The 20,710-nt window shown below is 45.0% G+C and overlaps 1 protein-coding gene across 1 annotated transcript in view; it reads right to left on the bottom strand.

Annotated features, from left to right (window-relative positions):
- Nucleotides 1-19,689, bottom strand: part of LOC135217126 (procollagen-lysine,2-oxoglutarate 5-dioxygenase 1-like) — a 597,528-nt gene extending 577,839 nt beyond the window's left edge. The window contains exons 1-2 of the mRNA XM_064252833.1: nt 19,498-19,689; nt 2,047-2,135 (exon numbers count right to left, since the gene is read on the bottom strand). Coding sequence (XP_064108903.1) covers nt 2,047-2,135; nt 19,498-19,579 — 171 coding nt within the window. The 5' untranslated portion in view covers nt 19,580-19,689. The remainder of the gene's footprint in view (nt 1-2,046; nt 2,136-19,497) is intronic.
- Nucleotides 19,690-20,710: the final 1,021 nt, after the last annotated feature.

Raw genomic sequence — 20,710 nt, 5'->3', positions numbered from 1 at the left:
AGCGGCGGGTAGGTAGATCACTGACCTACCTGTCGCGTGTGCCGCGAGTTTTTGAATTCTGTCGTGACGTCAGAGACGTATAGCTAAGTATATATCTGACAGGAAAGTTCATGTACAAAACTTGTAATTCATATTCCTATTTTGAAAATGTTTTTATGACTCTTGATCTTATGAGGTCTACTGTTATGATGAATGCTGTAGAGGTAGTTATGTTGACCAGCCCAAGGAGCAAGTTAAGTGCGCTGTCATTGATGACACCACTAACCTTATCACGCCATACTTGGAACTAAGCAATGTGAGATTATATTTATATAACCATAAGGAAAATAGTCCTAGCTGTGAATTCGTAAACTTTTTGACATATACGACATTAGAAGTTAAAAAAAATTTCTAACACCACTTGACTTCACATAGAGTCTGAGAATCTGAACGATACAAAAAGAATCATGTTGCATCAAATTTGAGCATCACTCTACATCATGGCAAAATGTGGTAGGCCTCCTGTACATTCTGACGAGATGCGCGTGGGTCAAAAAAGTGTTTGGCCCGAGTGCGAAGAAATACCTCCTGGAATATCAGTTCCCACTCAAGTGCCTCCCAGTAATGAACAATACTCCTGTCCATCCTCCAGGCTTGGAGGAGCAATTGTTGGAGGATTTGATTTTCATCGCAGTGAAGTTCTTGCCCCTTAATAACACTCCTCTCATCCTGCCCATGGACCAGCAGGTCATTTCAAACTTTAAAAAACTCTAATACCGAAACACTGTTTCAAAGGTGCTTTGAAGTGACCTCGGACATTGAATTGACCCTAAGAGAGTTCTAGAAGAATCACTTTGGTATCTCCAATTGCAAAAGAATTATAGATAAGGCTTGGCGAGAGTGACTTCCTGGACAATGAACTCTGCTTGGAGAAATTGTGGCCTGAGTGTGTCCTCAATAAGAAGTTGAAGGGTTTTAGCTGTTGTGGAATATTTTGTCTTTGGGTAAGTTCAATGGGGTTGGATGTGAGTGACCAGGATGTGGAAGTGTTGGTGGATAACCATCGAGATGAGCTAATGACTGAAGAGTTGAAAGACCTTCAACTGGAATGTCAACAGACAGCAAATGAGGAAACAAAGGACAAAGAAGAGAGGGGATAATGGGCCTTCTCCAGTGATTAAGGACATGTGTGCAAAGTAGTGATTTACAAAGTTTTGTGAAAGAATATCATCCTAACAAAGGTGTTGCAAGTTGTGTCTGCAACATGTTCAGACAATGCCTTGTACCATTTTAGGCAAATCTTAAAAAGATGCCAGAAACAGATGTCTTTGGACAGTTTTGTTGTGTGACTCTCAATCTGGTCCTAGTGCCAGTAAAAAATTCATAGGGGGAAGTAACCCAAGATAGGTTCTTGATACCTGAAGTCCTTAAGGAGGGGGATTCCCCTTTCAAACACTAACCTCTCCTCCTTTCTGTTTTTCACATGCTAACAAGTCTTCAATAAAGGTGAGAGTGATGCTAAATGTTCATTCATCCATTTCATTATGTAGTAACATATTTATTTCTCATTGTTTTCTGTATGTATATTTAATCTCTACAAAATGTGTTTTCTTTTTAAATATTTTTGGGTGTCTGGAACGGATTAATTGGATTTACATTATTCCTTATGGGAATTATTGCTTCCATTTTTGTATGATTCAGACTTTGTCAGACTTTCTGAAATGGATTATATGTATGAAATCTGAGGTGCTACTGTGCTATAAAGAAATCAATCCCAAACATAAAATCAGGGGATACCAATTGACAAAAGTTGAATAAAATTTCACTTCAAAAAATTTTGAGAGGGATAAAATCAAACCATTAAGTAAATGACAGTGAAATTTAGTGTACTATATAATAAAACTGGAATTTCAATCTGATGTAAGGTAAAGACTACAAGTTAGCTTAAATTTCTGAGACTTCTGTATTCAAAAGGATACTGTACACCTTAAAGGAAATTATCAGACTAATTAATTTATTAAACAAGGATATCAGCAGTGCTATATATCCACAGTTTTTTTCACATACCATGACTTCTAAGCCATAAACTTTTGTTGATCTGATGAACCTGCGATATCCGTCTGTCTCATTGGTAGCCACAGTGACAACTAATAGCTCTGAAAGAAAATATTCTAAATTAGTAAGTAGTAGGTACCATTAATGAATAACAACACTAAAATTTTAGCAGTGCGAGCCAACAAGTTTCACTAATACGTATACTGAACTTTCCAAATTATAATAATTTTCTATCAAATCCTGATAAACTATAAAAGTTTGAATGCAAAAACCCCAAATAAATCTTGATGTTGCACTTTCTCCAGCATAATTATACGTACTTGTTTTATGAAAACTTGTAAAATAAAGTAGGGTACAAAAGTAACCAAGTTAAGTGCTTTGTATGATGATATAAAAATTCAAATATAGAACCAGTGTGATAATAATTTAGACACAGGGTTCTTTGATTTACCATGAAACAAAAATCAGACCATATATATTAATGATGTCAGATAAAGCAAGGGTAAATAAGCTCAGATAAACTGATCAAAGAGCAGTTCCATCACTTTTAACTCTTGATTCTTTCAAGTTTCACCAATATCCCTGACTACAATAACACAATCAAGTAAAAATAAGTGTAACAAAGTCAGTTATATCATCAGCTGATCCAAGTAGACCTATGTGAGATAATTCGATCTAGGTTCCAAGTTACTAATTACAGCACTATGAAAGCCACAGAATCTGAAGGGTTTATTATCATGCCCCGACACACTATACTAGCAATAATAATGCTAATTTTGTCTATAAATATGATATTGTAATGATACAATTAAGTTTGTTCATACTTACCTGGCAGATATATATATAGCTGTATTTTCCGAAGTCCGACAGAAATTAAAAAACTTACGACACACGTAGTGGGAGTCAGGTGGTTAGTACCCATTCCCGCCGCTGGGAGGCGGGTATCAGGAATCATTCCCATTTTCTATTTCATAATTTTTATTTCCACTGTCTCCTGAGGGGAGGTGGGTGGGTTGGGTACTGATTATATATATCTGCCAGGTAAGTATGAACAAACTTAATTGTATCATTACAATATCATTTTGTTCATGAAACTTACCTGTCAGATATATATATAGCTGAATCCCACCTTTGGTGGTGGGAGTAGACAGAATAGAAGATTTTAGGAAACATATATATGCAGATAAATGATATCTTGATTCCTTACCTGTTAGCATAGCTGACTTCGTGGTTACTGCCGCGTAAGTCTGCTTGTGCTACTAGAGTTGCCAGCGAGGTAGAGACCTATATAGCTGGTGCACTCAAGATGATCTGTCAACGGGGGCGTGACCACGATGTGACTAGACCATTGACCATACAATGAGGGCAACGAAGTAAAAAACACCTGGCTAGTCTGCCAAAGGTATTCCACTAAACTAAGACTAAGAAGGGAAGAATCCGCCTCGGGCGGTCAACACCACAACCAAAAAACACACACAATTAAAAGCTCACCTAACCACTAAAGGAAAGGATGAGTGCTACCTCCTGCCCCCAAAACAGTGTCTGCAGCGACGTATGGGTCCAAGCGACGAGCAATGTTCGTATGTCGCTTTCACCTCCCGCAGGTAGTGTGGCACTCAAAATGTCACTGAGTGCCATATTTCTGTGAAAGGCTATCGAGGTCGAAATAGCCCTCACCTCGTGGGCATTCACTTTAAAAGCTTCATGTCACTATCACTACATGTGGAATGAGCTTCCTTAATGGTGTCTCTCAAGAAGAAAGAAAGCGCGTTCTTTGACATGGAAGATCAGGCTTCTTTAACAGAGCACCACAAGTTGCCCGAAGGTCCTCTCTACAGTCCTTCGTTCTGTCTTAAATAGAATTTGAGAGCCTGACAGGGCACAGGACTCTCTCTGGCTCACTACCCACGATCTCTGTCAAACCTTGATTTCAAAATGTCTTGGGCCAAGGTTGGACAGGTTTTTCGTTCTTTGCTAAGAACATAGGGCTTAAATAACAACAGCATCAGAGTTCTTAAACCCAACATGCTTGCTTATAGCCTGGATCTCACTAACTCTCTTCGCCGTCGCCAGAGCAGTTAGAAAAAGTGTCTTCCTTGTAAGGTTTCTAAGCGAAGCTAAGTTGAGAGGTTCAAAATTACTGGACATCAAAAACTTTAGAACAATGTCTAAGTTCCAAGAAGGAACTCTGGTTGAGGTACCTTCGAAGTCTCGAAAGACTTCAGAAGATCATGAAAGGTCTCTGTTATTGGCTAAGTCCAGTCCTCTATGCCTAAAGACTACAGAAAGCACACTTCTGTAGCCTTTTATCGTAGGCACCGCTAAGCGACTTCATTCCTCAAGTAGAGAAGGAAGTCTGCGATCTGGCTCACAGAGGTAGAAGGTGGAGGAAATGCCTTTCTTCCTGCACCAGCTCCGAAAAACAGCCCACTTGGATTGGTATACGGCAATAGAAGAAGGTCTCCTTGCCGTTGCGATTGCTTTGCGCCACAGGTCTTGAAAAACCCCTCCCCTCTTGGCCAAACTTCTGGATAGTTATGAACGCAGTCAGACTCAGAGGAGGGGAGGGTTTTGTGATACCTCTCGAGTGGGGCTGTTTGAGTAGATCTATCCTTGGAGGCAGTCCTCGGAAAGTCCACTATAAAAGACATGACCTCTGTGAACCAGTCGGTCGCTGGCCAGAAGGGGGCGATGAGAGTCATCCTCGTTCCCTCTGATGCCGCGAATTTCCTTATTACTTCCCCTAGACCTTGAACGGGGGAAAGGCATATACGCCTAGTCCCGTCCAGTCCCAAAGAAGGGGCAAGGGGTCTACTGCTACTGCTCCTGGGGGTCTAGAAACTGGTGAGCAGTACAGCGGGAGTCTCGTTGTCCTGGAAGTTGCGAAGATGTCCACGAGAGGACATCCCATAAATTCCACAACCTCTGGCATACTTCCTGATGAAGGGTCCACTCCGTCGGCAGAAGTTGACCTTGTCGACTGAGCAGATCTGCACGGACGTTTTCTACCCCTGATATGAATCTCGTCAGGACTCCGTTTGCAAGGAAGAACAGGGATCGAGAGTGGGTTCCTCCTGTTTCTTGAGGTATGCCAGGGCTGTGGTGTTGTCCGAGTTGATCTGCACCACATTGCCGGACTTCGTTCTGAAAGAACTGGAAGCGCCAGATGAACTGCTGCCAGCTCCTTGAGGTTTATGTGCCAGACACCTGTTTCCCCTCTCCAGGTGCCTGACTTCCTCCCCCCCCAGTGTTGCTCCCCACCCCGCGGAAGACGCGTCGGAAAACAACACTAGGTCGGGGTTCTGAAGCTTGAGGGAAAGACCCTCTGCGAGCTTCAAAGGGTCGGTCCACCATCTTAGATGTTTCCTTTACCTCTTCTGATAACACAGAATCGAATCCAAAGTGTTTTGGTGCTTCCAATTGTCCGCAAGGAAGGAATTGGGAAAGAGGTCTGAGGTGTTGCAATTCTAGTTGTCGCCCCTGGGACGGAAAAGCCGAAAAACAGCCCACTGAGTCCAATCTGAAATACCCCAGATAGACTAAAGACTGAGAAGGGGTCAGAATTGTGGGACTTTTTTTCGAGGTTCACCAGAAAGCCCCAGGGACTTCGTTAACGACAAGGTCGTGTGAAGGTCCTCCAGACACCGGTCTTTCGAGGAGGCTCGTACGAGCCAGTCGTCCAGGTAGAGAGAGATCCTGACTTTGGAAAGATGAAGCCACCTCGCAATGTTCTTCATCAGTGGGAGGGTGAATACCATGGGAGCAGTGCTGAGTCCAAAGCAGAGAGCCCTGAATTGAAACACTTTTCCTTTCAGGACAAACCGCAGTATTTCCTGGCGACTGGGGGTGGATGGGGACGTGGAAAATACGCGTCCTGGAGGATCTAGTGAAGCCATCCAATCCCCCACCCCGGTCTTAAGGCTCCCATCCCTGACTGAGGTGTCTCCCATCTTGAACCTCTGCTTGATGACAAAGAGGTTCAGTTGCTGACATCGAGTACCGGTCGCCATTACCCCCGACTGCTTTGGCACCAGGAACAGTCTGTTGTAAAATCCGGGGGAATTCAGGTCGGAGACCTGTTCTACGCGTGTTTCACGATCATCTGATCTAACAGATCGTAAAAGCACTTGTTGCTTTTCTCCCCGATAAGAAGGAGACATGTCCTGGGTGTCGTAGACCCAGCGGGGGTGGTTTCAGGAACGGGATCCAGTAACCCTTCTTTAAGATGTCCAAGGGACCATTTGTCCGCACCCCTCTCTCCTTCCCAGGCTTACGCAAAAAGCTGAAGCTGGCTCCAACCGGTGACTGAAGGACTTCTGCTTCACTTCTTGTTCTTGGCAAGCGCAGTGGCTCTGCCTCTGGAAGTGCCTCTTCCTCGAGGGGCTGGTCTCGAGGAAGAACTACCTCGAAAGGGCTTCGATTTCTTGAGAATCGAAACTCCCGAGGACGAAGAACCGCAGGTTCTCCTTGAAGACTGTGCGAGGAGACTCTTGTGTGGGGGCCTTCTCCTGTAGGCTGGTAGCAATGTCTTTTACCATAGCCTGGGGGAAGAGATGATCCGAAAAAGGAGCGAAGAGCAAATATGATATTGTTAAGATACAATAGTTTGTTCATACTTACCTGGAGATATATATATAGCTGTATTCTCTGAAGTCCGACAGAATTTCTAAAACTTACGACACGACGACACGTAGTGGGGAGAGTTAGGGTGGTTAGTACCCATTCCGCTGCTGAGGAGGCGGGTATCAGGAACCATTCCCATTTTCTATCAGATTTCTATCTCCACTGTCTCCTGAGGGGAGGTGGGTGGGTACTAAAATATATATATCTGCCAGGTAAGTATGAACAAAACTTTATTTGTATCTAACATATCATTTTGTTCATGAAAACTTACTGTCAGATATAATATAGCTGAATCCCACCTTTGGCGGTGGGAGAGACAAGAAAAAAGGATTTAGAAAAACATATAAAATGTATATGATTGACATCTTGGTTCCTTACCTGTTAGCATAGCTGACTTCGTGATTACTGTCACCCAAGCCTGCTTCTGCTTCACTAGAGTTACCAACAAGGTAGTGACCTATGTAGTTGGTGCGCTCTAGATGATCTGTCAACGGGGACGGGACCGACAATGTGACTAGACCATGACCATACTTTCCGAGGGCAACGAGGCAAAAACCAACCACCACAAGTTAGCCTAACAACAAACTCCCATATACCAAAAGGCTAAAGGAAGGGACGACTGTACTAGGCAGCCGACCCTACAACCATAAACATACAAATATTAAAAACTCACCTACCCTTTCTATGGGAAAGGATGAGTGCTACCTCCTGCCCCCAAAATAGTGTCTGCGGCGACGTATGGTCCGAGAGAGTAACAGCTTTCATAGGTCGTTCTCACCTCCCGTAGGTAGTGAGAGGGCGAACACTGAGTTACTCCTCCAAAAAAAGTAGCACTTAAAATGTCTTTAAGAAGCCATGTTTTTTCTTGAAAGGCTATTGAGGTCGAAAAAAAAGAGCCCTTACTTCGTGCGCGTTTTACTTTAAGTATCTTCAAGTCACTGTCTTTGCAAGAAGCGTGCGCCTCTTTAATGGGTGTTTCTTAAAAAGAATGCCAGTGCATTCTTGGACATGGGCATGTTTGGTCTCTTGACCGAACACCATAAGTTCTCTGCAGAACCTCGGCAATCCTTCGTTCTACGAATATACTCTCAAAAGAGCCCTAACAGGACACAGGACTCTTTCTGGCTCTTGACCAATGATCTCTGCCATAACCCCTTGATCTCGAATGTTCTAGGCCACGGATTGGAAGGGTTTTCGTTTTTGGCCGAGAAAACGACATATTCAAAGAGCAGACTGCATTATGCCCTTTGAAACCGACGTGTTTTGCTGATAGCCTGTATTCGCTAACTCTCTTCGCCGTCGCCAGAGCAGTTAGGAATACAGTTTTTTTTTTTTTTTTTTTTTTTTTTTCTTCGTCAATCTCGTAGAGACGAAGATGAAAGAGGTTCAAAACGATTTGACATCAAATATATTTTAGGACCACATCCAGGTTCCACGAAGGAAGCTTCGGTAGTGGTACCTTGGTCGTCTCGAACGATCTCAATAGATCATGGAGATCCTTATTGTTAAGCGAGGTCAAGACCTCTATTGGCGAAAGACTACAGATAGAAACGCTTCTGTAGCCTTTAATAGTTGACACTGCCAACTTTAGATCTTGTTTCAGATAAAGCAAGAAAATCGGCGATCTGGCTCACAGAGGTAGTGGTCGAGGAAACTCCTTTTTCTCTTACACCAACTTCTTAAAGGCTAAAGGCTGCCCACTTCGATTGGTAAACCGCGATGATGATGGTCTCCTCGCGGTGGCGATAGCTTAGCCACTGATTTCGAAAAAACCTCTCGCTCTGGCCAACTTTTAGATAGTCCTGAACGCAGTCAGACTCAGAGCGGAGAGGTTTTTTGTGGTACCTCTCGAAGTGGGGCTGTTTGAGTAGATCTCTCCTTAACGGAAGAGATCTCGGATAATCCACTAGTAGAACATCACTTCTGTGAACCAGATCGCTGCGGGCCAAAAGGGGGCGATTAAGGTCAACCTCGTCCCCTCCGATGCTGCAAAATTTTTCTCATCACCTCCCCAGGATCTTGAAGGGGGGAAAAGCGTAGAGATCCAGGCCCGTCCAATCCCATAGAAGGGCGTCTACTGCTACTGCTCCCGGATCTAGAACCGGGGAGCAATACAGAGGAAGTCTCGCCGTCCTTGATGTTGCGAAGATGTCCACTAAGGGGCATCCCCAAAGACCCCACAGTTCCTGGCATACTTCTTGATTGAGAGTCCACTCTGTCGCAATAACTGTCCTTGTCGACTGAGGAGATCTGCCCGGACGTTCTCGACTCCGGCAATGAATCTTGTCAATATTGTGACTTCTCTCTCCTTTGCCCAAAGCAGGATCTCTTTTGCTAGAGAAAAACAGGGAGCGAGAGTGTGTTCCTCTTGTTTCTTCAAGTATGCCAGGGCTGTGGTGTTGTCCGAGTTGATCTGAAACCACACGACGGGGAGACTTTTGTTTCTGGAAGAACTGGAGCGCTAATTGAACCGCTGCCAGCTCTTTGAAGTTGATATGCCAGGTTACCTGTTCCCCTCTCCAGGTACCTGACACTTCCTCCCCCCCTAGAGTTTGTGCTCCCCACCCCGTGGATGACGCGTCGGAGAACAACACCAGGTCGGGGTTCTGAAGCTTGAGGGATACTCCCTCTGACAGCTTCCACGGATCAAGCCACCATCTTAGATGGTTCTTTCTTCACCTCTTCCGAGATGTTTAACTTCATTTCGAAGCTGTCCTTTTCTGTCCAGCTGTCCGACAGAAAGAACTGAGAGGTCGGAGGTGTAGCCTCCCCAGGAGGGAAACAAACTTCTCCAGCGAGGAAATGGTCCCCAGCAGGACTCATCCATTCCCTCACCGAGCATGAATCTTTCCCTAGAAAGGCTGACACTTTTTCTATGCCTTGTTGCTGACGTTCTGGGACGGAAAAGCCCGAAAAGCCCACTGAATCCATCTGAATCCCCAGATAACACCGATGGACTGTGTTGGGGTCAGAGTGACTTCTCGAAGTTCACCAGAAGTCCCAGGGACGCAGCTAAAAGACAGAGTCGTCTTCAAATCCTTCAGGCACCGGGTCTGCGAGGAGGCTCGTATGAGCCAGTCGTCTAGATAGAGCGAGATTCTGATGTTGGAAAGATGGAGCCACCTCGCCACGTTCTTCATTAAGATGGTGAAGATAAAAAGGGGCCGTACTCAGTCCGAAACAAAGCGCCCTGAATTGAAAGACCTTCCTTTCAATACGAACCGAAGTACTTCATCGATTGGGGATGTATCGGGACGTGAAAGTAGGCGTCCTGGAGGTCGAGTGATACCATCCAATCTCCAGGTCTTAAGGCCCCCAGAACTGAACTAGGAGTCTCCATCTTGAACCTCTGCTTCTCTATAAAGAGGTTTAGGACGACTTACATCCAAGACGGGCCGCCCCACCCCTCCCGATTGTTTCGGTACAAGAAACAATCTGTTGTAAAATCCTGGCGTTGCCAGGTCTAAACCTGTTTCCACTGCTCTTTTCTCGAGCATCTGCTCGAGCAGGTCGAAAAGAATCTTTCGCTTGTTAGCGGATACGATGGGGACAAGTCCCTGGGAGTGGAAGTCAACGGGGGCGGCTTTATGAAAGGGATCTTGTAACCCCTCTCTATGACGTCGAGAGACCAGGTGTCTGCCTCTCTTACTCTCCAGGCTTCTGCAAACAACTGCAGCCTGGCTCCTACCCGGTGAACTGAAGGCACGATCTCTCACTTCTTACCCCTAGACTTGGAAGGGGCTCTACCTCTAGGAAGGTTCTTCCTCGAGGAGACGATCTAGCGGAAGTCCCTCCACGAAAGGGCTTCTGCTTTTCTAAACTGTTGCGTTCCAGACGACGTTGAAGGGCCAGCCGGACGTCTCGAAGGAAACTGAGCCAACAGGTCTTGTGTGGCTTTCTCCTGCAGACTCACTGCCAGATCCTTCACCATAGCTTGGGGGAAGAGATGACTCGAGAAGGGAGCATACAAAAGTCTGTCCTCTGAGCGGGAGAGACGGACTTAGCCGCGAAGTTGCAATAAAGCGGACCTTTTCTTAAGACCCGAAACCCCTGCTGAAAAAATGAGAGGCTAACTCCTCTGAAGCCATCCCTGACGGCCTTGTCCATGCATGGACAATACACTGGACAGCTCCCCCAAGCTGATCGAGTCTGGCTTACGAGATTGGTTGTCTAAGGCTCCAAGACACCAGTCTAAAAAGTTGAAAACTTCTAAGGACCTAAATAATCCCTTCAAAAGATGGTCCAGTTCGGAAGTCGTCCAAGAAAACCTTAGCCGATGCTAAAAGGCCCTCCTTGAGGCATCCACCACGCTGGCGAAATCACCTTGAGCCGACGTAGGAACCTTCAATCCTAATTCCTCGCCTGTCTCATACCACATCCCTGCCTTACCGCTAAGTCTAGACGGAGGCAGGGCGAAAGTAGTTCTTCCTTTTGCTTTCCTAGACTCCATCCAGGCGTTTACCTTTCGGAAAGCTCTTTCGTAGATAACGACGTCTTCATCTTCACGAAACCTGGAGACTTACTTGTCTTCGACGACAAAAACTGAGAGGAGGAGAAGGAGGAGGCAGCTGGCTGAAAAGTATCGCCAAACGAATCACGAAGTAGTCGTGCCAAAACTTGATAATCTGACGAGGCAGACGTAGCAGTTGATCATCATCAACATCTCCGAAGAACCGCTAAGTTCTCCTTCTTCTCTATCCGAGTGCAAGTCCGGGAAGAGAGGCAGAAGTCCTTTAGCTCAAGTCTCCTATCTGAACGATGAAAAGAAGACGAGGGTAAACGGATCCTTAACAGGAACAGGATCAGGAGTCACTTTTAGAGGCGAACGTGCCAAAGTCTCGGAACCACATCCGAGTGACAGCGAACTTCCACATTCGCGTCCACAGAGGGTCTTACTAGAAACGTCTACGAGCGTCCATCTTAGCGTCCAATGTAGCGTTCTATCGAGCGTCCAAATCAGCGTTCCAACCGAGCGTCCAGCGAAGCGTCCAACGGAGCGTCATCAAAGAGACTCTTCTACCGTCCCGCGAAGCGTCCTTCGAAACGTCCAGCGAAGAAACTTGATCCACTGCCCGACTAACATAACGTTGAGCGTCAACACTGTCAAGTCGAAGAGGTGCAGAACGCAAATCGTCGTCAGCAGAAGCGTCGTCGAAGTCGGAACGCCGAGCTTTCCTCTCTACGGAAGGGAGAGGAGCATGCGAGAACTCTCTCTAACTTGGCGTCTAACGTCACCTCTAGATGAACCCTGGGGAGCAAAACGACGTCTAGAGGGCGAAATATCAGAAGAACGGGGACGAAAAAGGAGCCATTGGAGAAGACTGCTTAGATCTCTTGATAGGCAGTCTATCCGTCTTTCCTTTCGATGCGGGACCGTCTCCTTCTGTTTCAGTAAAGCGTCCAGTTGCCGCTGCATCGCAATGATGATCACCGTCTGAGATGTTCTCCTTACGCGGAGACGAGCTGCGCTTGCGAGAAGGAGAGGGGCGAGGGGACGCCTTCTTCCTTCTCCAGGAACAGCCTTGGCTCTAGAGCGACTGGGGCGCTCGAGGGCGTCATCGTCGGATGACGTCCTATACTTCTTCTGGGGCGGAAAGGCTACGCTTTCGGAGAAGAATGCCACTCAGACATAGCATGACGTGAAGCGTCCAGCTCTTGAAGAGTCCTCTCAGAGGTCGCGAATCCGATCGAGATTCCCACCCCTTGCGCGGGGAGGACGCGTCGGAAGACGAGAAACAAATCCTTAAGGAAACGTGCTCGAGCACGCTCCTTAGCAGCCTGGGAAGCGTCCACAGGAACTGCTGAAGGGACGCCAGATCGGTGGGGGTTCCCCGTAACCCTCCTTCGGCCTTCGACATGCCCTCTCCCCGAGTCCTGGGGAGTCCGGCAGAGGTCCCAGCCTAGAGGCGCTATAGGGCCGATCTGACGCCCCTCCACTTCACTAGGGGCACTATCACTGACACTTATTTTGCCTGTTTTCAAGGGCAAGCACTTTAGATTTCAAGCGTCTTCAATGAATCTAGAATAAGCGAAAGGGCATTACCCTCCGCAGACACCACTTGAGGGCCCGAAGCAACACTACAGGGTTAGGAGACACAAATTCTAAAAGGAGGGTTAGAAGGGGATACATTAATACCCTGTCCGCTACCCGACTTACTCCTGGAGGAAGACCTCCTAATCCTTATCACGTTCTAACTTCTTAACGTAGGATTCATACGTCTTCCATTGCAAATCATCTAAGCTTTCACACTCATTACAGCGCAAATCAAATCTACACTCTTGCCCCCTACACCCTTTACACAATGTGTGAGGTCAACCAAGGCTTTGGAAGCCTAACCTTGCATTCCACTTTCGAGCACACCCTGGCGCTAGCAGAAACTACATCCAGACATTTTTAAGGGAAAATTCTAAGCCAAAATCAAAAAAACAGTCCAAATCACGTATGCCAAGCTATCGATCCAATCAAAAACCAAAAGTCAAGAGGATACTCAAGCAATATGAAAAGTTTTCCAAAATCCTGAGGCGGAGGTGTGTAAACACAGTGTTTACGACACCGGCGACAGAAGAAATCTGATAGAAAATGGGAATGGTTCCTGATACCCGCCTCCAGCAGCGGGAATGGGTACTAACCACCCTAACTCCACTACGTGTCGTAAGGTTTTAGAAATTCTGTCGGACTTCAGAGAATACAGCTATATATATCTGACAGGTAAGTTCATGAACAAACTGCTTTTTGTGACGGAGAGACAGATTTAGCTGAAAATTGCAAAACAGGGATCTCTTCTTCAAGAGCCCTGTGCAAAAGTGAGCTGTAAGCTCCTCCGAACCATCTCTGACGGCCTTGTCCATACACGACATTACGCTGGACAGCTCCCCCAGACTAATCGAGTCGGAACAAAAAAACTCCTAGACTTGGCATCCAGAACTCCCAAACACCAATCTAGAAAGTTGAAGACCTCTAACGTCCGAAAGAGGCCTTTAAGGTGGTAGTCCATTTCCGTAGTAGACCAGGAAACTTTCGAAGAGGACAGGTGAGACCTCCTCGAGGCATCCACAATGCTTCAGCGAAGTCTCCTTGAGCTGACGAGGGAAGTCTAATACCTACGTCTTCTCCCGTTTCATACCAAATGCCAGCCTTCCCACTAAGTCTCGAAGGTGGCAGGGCAAAAAGAAGTCTTTCCCTGAGACTTCCTTTTCTCCATCCAAGTCATGGACCTTACGAAGAGCCCTCTTGGTTGAAAGGGACTTCTTCATTCTGACGAAATGCCGGAGACCTTGTTGATCTTGGAAGAAGAAAGTTGTGAAAGGAAGGAGAGCGAGGAGCTTCCGGGTGAAACGTATCTCCAAACTCTGATTGAAGAAGGCGGGTCAATACCTGGTAGTCGGAAGAGACTGCCGCCACCAAAGGTTTTCTCATCATCCACTTCAACCGAAGCGTCGCTAACCTCTGCTTCCGACACAGGTGAAGTTGGAGGAAATAAGGCTGGACTAAGACTATCTGGTCTAAGTTTCCAAGAGGCGCGTTGCTGTGAAGTGGAAGGCAAAGCTGACTCCTTAATAGAACAAACTCCGGTCGTATCTCTAAGACCCGAAGTAACTTGCAAAGTCTCATCAAAAACAGGTGGGAGACGACGAAAATCCACATCTTCGTCCACCCGAGCGTCCGCTGGCGCACACCTGCGTACCGCTGGCGCACACCTGGCGTCCACTGGCGCCACGCCTGGCTGCAACTAGCGCGGCGGGGGGGATTGGCCGGTCCACGTCAGCCTGCGATGACTGGGCGTCCGCTGGCGCACGCGTTGGAGTCCACTGGCGTGCGAATGACATTTACTAAAGCGCGCTTAACATCTCGCGCACGCCTCTGCTTCCGCTGGTGCACTCTTAGATGCCACTGCATTCGCTTGGTTCTTCCGACCGAGCGTTCAGGATCGTGAACTTGCACCGAAGCGTTCACGCAAGTATCGAGCTCTCGCACCGCAAAGCTTACGAGCGGGTAATACCGCTTCATGCGCAGAGCGAGACAAAAATCCTCTTCACGTCCTCCAGAGAGCCGCTGGGGAGTCGCACGAACTCTAGCCGGCGAAGAAAGTGGAGAGATAGACGAGCGAGGAGAGGGAGAGGGAAGACCTTCTAGATCTCTTCACAGGCAGACGGTCATCCTTTCTCCTGGGACGTGGTTGCGTCCCTTTCTTAGAAAGAGCATCAGCAAGTTGTTGCTGCAAAGAGCGCAGGATCTTCTCAGTAGGAGAGGATTCCTTGTCAGGTGACGGGCTGATCCTGTGAGAAGACGAGGGGGCGAGCGAGGGGACGCCTTCTTCCTTCTCCCAAGAAACTGCCGTAGCACGCGCTCGAGAGCGACTGGGCGCTCAACAAAGTCATCATCCGATGACTCCTTACGTTTCTTCTGTGGCGGGAAGGCTGCGAACACATCTCAGGCGATGATCGCCTCTCGAGAGCCAAAACTGGACGTGAAGCGTCACGATCACCAACGCTCCTTTTCAGCGGGCGTGAAACAGAATGAGAGCTCCACCCTTGTTGCGGGGAGGAAGCCTCTGAAGAAGAGAAACACTCTTTCAGGAGACGTGCACGCGCACGCTCCTTGGCAGTCTGTGTAACGTCAACAAGATACTGCGAAGGCACGTCAGATCGGTGGGCGTTCCCCGTAACCCTCCTGCGGCTTTCGACATGCCCTCTCCTGAAACCTGGACGTCGGCAGCGGTCTAGGCCTAGAGGCGGCGAAATGGGGCCGATCTGACGCACCCTCCACCAACGAAGGAGCACTGTCACTGCACTTTGCACCTTCACTTTTGCCTTCTAAGGCGAATCACTTTTAGATTCTAAATTACGAATCGACTCTAAGATAAGTGTAAGGGTATTACCCTCCACAGACACTGTTCCAGGGCCCGAAGGCAACACTACAGGGTTAGGAGTAGTGATTAAAGGAAAGGAGGGTAGTAGGAGAAAACATGAACTTCCTGACGTTTACCTGAAACGCTCCTGGAGGAAGACCTCCTTAACCTATCCCGTTCAAGCTTACGCAGATAGGACTCATACGCTCTCCATCCAGAATCAGAAAGACACTCACATTCCTTGCAGCGACTTTCATACATACAATCATGCTCTCTGCAACTCTTACACAAAGTATGAGGGTCTACTGATGCTTTCAGTTAGCCTACTCGACAATCACTCTTGGTACAAACCTGGCGCTAGCCGAACTAGAACCAGACATCTTATTTAAAGAGAAATCAAGCCAAAATCAATCAAATCCACAATTAACGTGTGCCTAGCCACCGATCCAAAAGTCAAGATACCAAAAAATCAAAAAAACAAAAAAAAGGGGTACTTATAGTAGCCAAGTTTCCTAAATTCAAGACGGAGGTGCTGAAAACTGTGTTTACAACACCGGCGACAGAAAAATTATGAATAGAAAATGGGAATGATTCCTGATACCCGCCTCCCAGCGGCGGGAATGGGTACTAACCACCTGACTCCCACTACGTGTGTCGTAAGTTTTTTAATTTCTGTCGGACTTCGGAAAATACAGCTATATATATATCTGACAGGTAAGTTTCATGAACAAACTATATATTTTATTTACACAGACTATCACATTTTTCTTTTTACCACAAAATGTAGCCAGAAAGGATGACTGGGATACATTGAAAAGAAGTAAAGTGACTTAGTAATGGGTGAACTGCATGGATGACTGCTCTGTCACAGAAGCCAGACACACCACATGGTCTCCAGAAACAAGTTCTTCTCCATTCTCAACAGAATACTGCTCAACCGGCAGTCCTCCTCATGAAACATATTATTCCTCTTATGTAAAAAGAACATATTATTCCTCTTATGTAAAAAGAACAAAGTAAACATGGCCCCTTCATAACAGAGATCATAACCTTACTTTATGATTTACAGTCTACATGGCACTGACAATAAGTTACACTTTGGTAAAGCTAGTTAGTATCATAATTTCCCGACAGGAACTTTATAAATGTTGAAAAGTATGGAAAAACATCCAAATTAAAAAAATCAAAAACACATTACTACAATTTTTCATTTAAAGCACTGTATATATAAACAAAACAATAAAGATATAGATGGTACAAGAAATGAAAAACTACAACTCAGTTGAACACTTCCAGTCATTCATCCAGCAGAAATCAAATACAAAACTTCCCAGTTTCTCTAAAGGTTTATATATGACTTGCTGGAATCATAGCCTAAACATAATCCAGTTTGCAGATCATTTCTTTCTCTCCCACAGAAATAATTTTAATCCTGTTTCTAATAAAGTTTGGGTGGGATAAAGAATTACTTTTGATGTTTTAGCAACATTATTTCAACTAAAGCAAGACTGAAATGACCATGTTCCTCCTTTCATACAACCTTTAACCTGTTAAGCGTCACCCACGTAATAATACGTTTACCGCGATCTACTCGGTAGCGCCTTCAACGGGATATTACGTTCAAGACTTTAACTGTGCTTGTCAAGCCGTCAGCCCCGTAATAATACGTTTACTCGTATAGAAAGTGTAGGAACATCATTTGGTAACTTATTTCCAGCTGGCAACTCTTTCCTGGTGGTCGCTTATGCTAGAAAACTGCCTGTCCCTGTTGGTTTTCTTTCAATACGCTTCGGGCGTTTATCGAGGCAAATTGGATTTCGCGTCTTTCACAATGAATGTCCCAAAGAGGAGGCGTATTTCTTCAGGTGAGATCAATCAAATACTAGATGAGGAGTCTGATATTGATAACCTATTTGATGATGAGAGCTCTAGTTCTGAATCCTCCAGTGATGATACAAACTTTTCTTCCAATAGCGGGAGTGAAGATGACTTTTCTTTGCCGAGTGACTGGACTCCGAGAGAGAGAGAGAGAGAGAGAGAGAGAGAGAGAGAGAGAGAGAGAGAGAGAGAGAGAGAATTTCCTACACTTAATTACAGTATGAAGAATAAGCATAAAAATCAATATTAACTTTGAAAAACTATCATCAGTGCTATGATCGCTGATTACAAAAAAAGCGTGACGGTACGTTAGCAGCGAGCTCATCCGGGGCGGACGCTTAACAGGTTAAATTCCAATCAGACCATTAACCCACACTTCTTTAAAAAATCTGCTTGGTTCAATAACTGATAACTGGTCCTTAATTTTAAGTTCCCCAATACTCTCCTAGCCATCTTTTCTTTATTCAAGGTCTACTGCTTCCTTTCATATTTTGTGTTGCTTACTAACAAACCATAAAAAAAAGGGAAAGGGGGAATGTTGAAAACAGTGTCCAGCACATTAATTAAGAACAGTACTATATGTTGTTTGCCTTTTTATTTTCCTTCAGTCCCCTAAATCACTGTCTAACTTTTTTAACTTCACCTTGCTTTCACCTGTAATCATTTTCTTCAGTCCCTTTTCCCTAATGAAAATTTCTTATTTTGGTTAAAATAAAACAATGACTTAATTTTCCACACTTGTTTATTCAGTTATCTGAGAAAATTTCAATAAAGTGTTTGGCAGTACAATATATTAATGGTTAGGTTGAAAACTCTACACTAACAATAATTCACTTGTTTTCAGAGCTATTATGATACTAAAATTCTTGAAATACAAATGTAAATAACAAAAACATAAACATGCCAATAAGAAATATACATTAGGCCCATTAAGACTACACTGGTGTGTGATTAATTTTTCTTGCTCTCTTGAAATTAATCTTGGAATTACCCCAAACACATTTAGCTAGAGCATACCATGATATCTTGATCTTCAAAATTACTATGGTTATACCAATGAGTCTTTTCTTTACAATGTAAAACACATGATTTAAGAAACAAAGTTAATGAATCAATCCATTTACTGTTACAACAAATCTGGAAACCGGTTACCTTTTTATAGAAACTTACCCAGCCCGCAGTTGAAAAAGTACATTCTTAATAAGCCTAAGTCACCCATACATCAGTTCTCTTCATGCTAGCTTTTAAATTACCCAAGTAAAAAATCGTGTAACATGGACTTTCAACAGCAAAATCGGGTTAAACTGAAATCTACAGCCTTGACTGTACCATGAACTACCCTAGGCCTATCTCCAACAGACCACACTAAAAACAGCAGTTAACTTTATCACAAGGCAAGCTAGGTATAGCTAGGCTAAGTACTTTAGTTTGACATTTACTTAAATCTGCCGACACCTTGACAGAAAAGTAGGTAGGTAGCTAGCTATATTACAGTCTGACTACTTACACCACCAGGATAGCCCAAGACAATGTAGCCTACCTATAAGCAAATTAACCTGAGTTAACCCATCTTCAAAGACACAAGGGACATTGGATTGCTTAGGCATAGACAAGCCTTTATTCCAACCACCCCCCCCCACCCCGCCCCCGGGCTTCAGCTCCTACGGTCGGCAACGTTGCCAGCCAAGATGCCGGGACAACGTGGCACTGCTGACACGCCCTACAACTGGTAAGTTCATCTCCCAGTGCCAGACACTACTACCCACACCCCTGCAAAGTTCAGGGTACGTGACCGCTCACACAATCATACCCATTAGCTACCCACCCACTCGCGTTTACGACCAAACATAATCATCTTACTATTTATCATGAGATGACTATTATTAACTGTGCAGACACATAAATCCCTAACCTACATGAAGTATTATCAAATAAATAGACAACTACCTAACGCGATAATAAATGATATAGAAAAAGGGTGCCTGGTGTTCCCCAGTGCAACCGCACCAGCCAGACGACTTGCGAATGTAAACAAATCGTTTCCAGACAATTTAAAAGGATTGCTGACATCCCTTACATTTTCAATGGCTATAACTCGATACGCTCGTCTTACCTCTGTCTTCTGCGCAAAATGTCACTGCCGTCAGGTCAAATAGAAGCAAAAGGGACACAAAACAGTTCAAAAGAGACGCCATCCCTGTGACGTTTGAACAGGACCGCACAACTACACACACCCTCACGCACACTTCCAATAACACTGACAACACGGCCGCCTGGTAGAGCTAGTGCTGCCTGTGCAGCAGCTGCTGTCTGATCCTGATGAGACCGTCAGACAAGGAGAGAGATGGAGTTGGTGTCGAAGAGTCTGGAGTTTTCCTCAGAACTCCTTGTGAACATGATCTATTGTATACTGCATCTTACTTTGATTATGAAATGATTTGTTGTGGTCTTCGTAATTTGTTTATAACAGTTCTTTTAGCTTATACCTCGCTGTGGTAAGATTGTGAGGATTCTACACAATTCATAAAAAAGATGGCAGCCAGAGCTGATTATTTCGACAGAAAGTTCTTTGAAAAATTGCTATGTAGTTTCAACATCCATCTTCTTGTCAACTGTGCAATTCCCAAGTAAAGAGATAAATATGTTTACTACTTATTGTCGTGGCAAAGATTATTGGGATGTGTGTTGGGGGAAGGATGCGAGGAATAGGTCTATGTAACGTCGTAGTTTTTCCTCGTTTTAGCAGTCAAGGGGGTTTGCAACTGACAAGTTTTTAATCATCTATCATTATCATAAAAAAGTAAAAAATGCTTCGGCGCAATCGAGTTTTCTGTACATCATATAATCAAGGCCACCGAAATAGGTTTATCTTTGATCGTCTCGATATAAAGCCGTATGAGCCTTGGCCCATGAAACTTCAACCATGGTCAGGTGGTGGCCTGGCCTGCATCGTTGCCAGGCGCACGATTAAAGTTAACTGCGGCTAGAGGACTGCAATTTGGTATGAGTGATGATTGAATGATGGATAATCAGCATACCAATTTGCACCCCCTAGCATCAGTAATTTTTAAGGTCCGAGGGAGGACAGAAAAAGTGCAGACAGACAGACAGACAAAGCCGGGGCAATAGTTTTCTCTTCAGAAAACTAAAAAAATGTCGCCACAAAAATTAATATTTTCGACATTCGGAAGACAAACGTTTGTGAAATCGTCTCGTGGATTTTTCATTTAACCGGAATTTCCTTTAGGTTTTGCAGTAAACACGGAATATGAAAAAAAAAACTTAAATTATCTTGTGGTCAAGATTAGCGAACCCACTATTTTTCA

The sequence above is a fragment of the Macrobrachium nipponense genome, chromosome 7 (assembly GCF_015104395.2).
Source record: "Macrobrachium nipponense isolate FS-2020 chromosome 7, ASM1510439v2, whole genome shotgun sequence".
NCBI lineage: Eukaryota > Metazoa > Arthropoda > Malacostraca > Decapoda > Palaemonidae > Macrobrachium > Macrobrachium nipponense.
The sequence above is the reverse complement of the archived record's forward strand: the minus strand, read 5'-3'. Positions and strand labels throughout refer to the sequence as shown.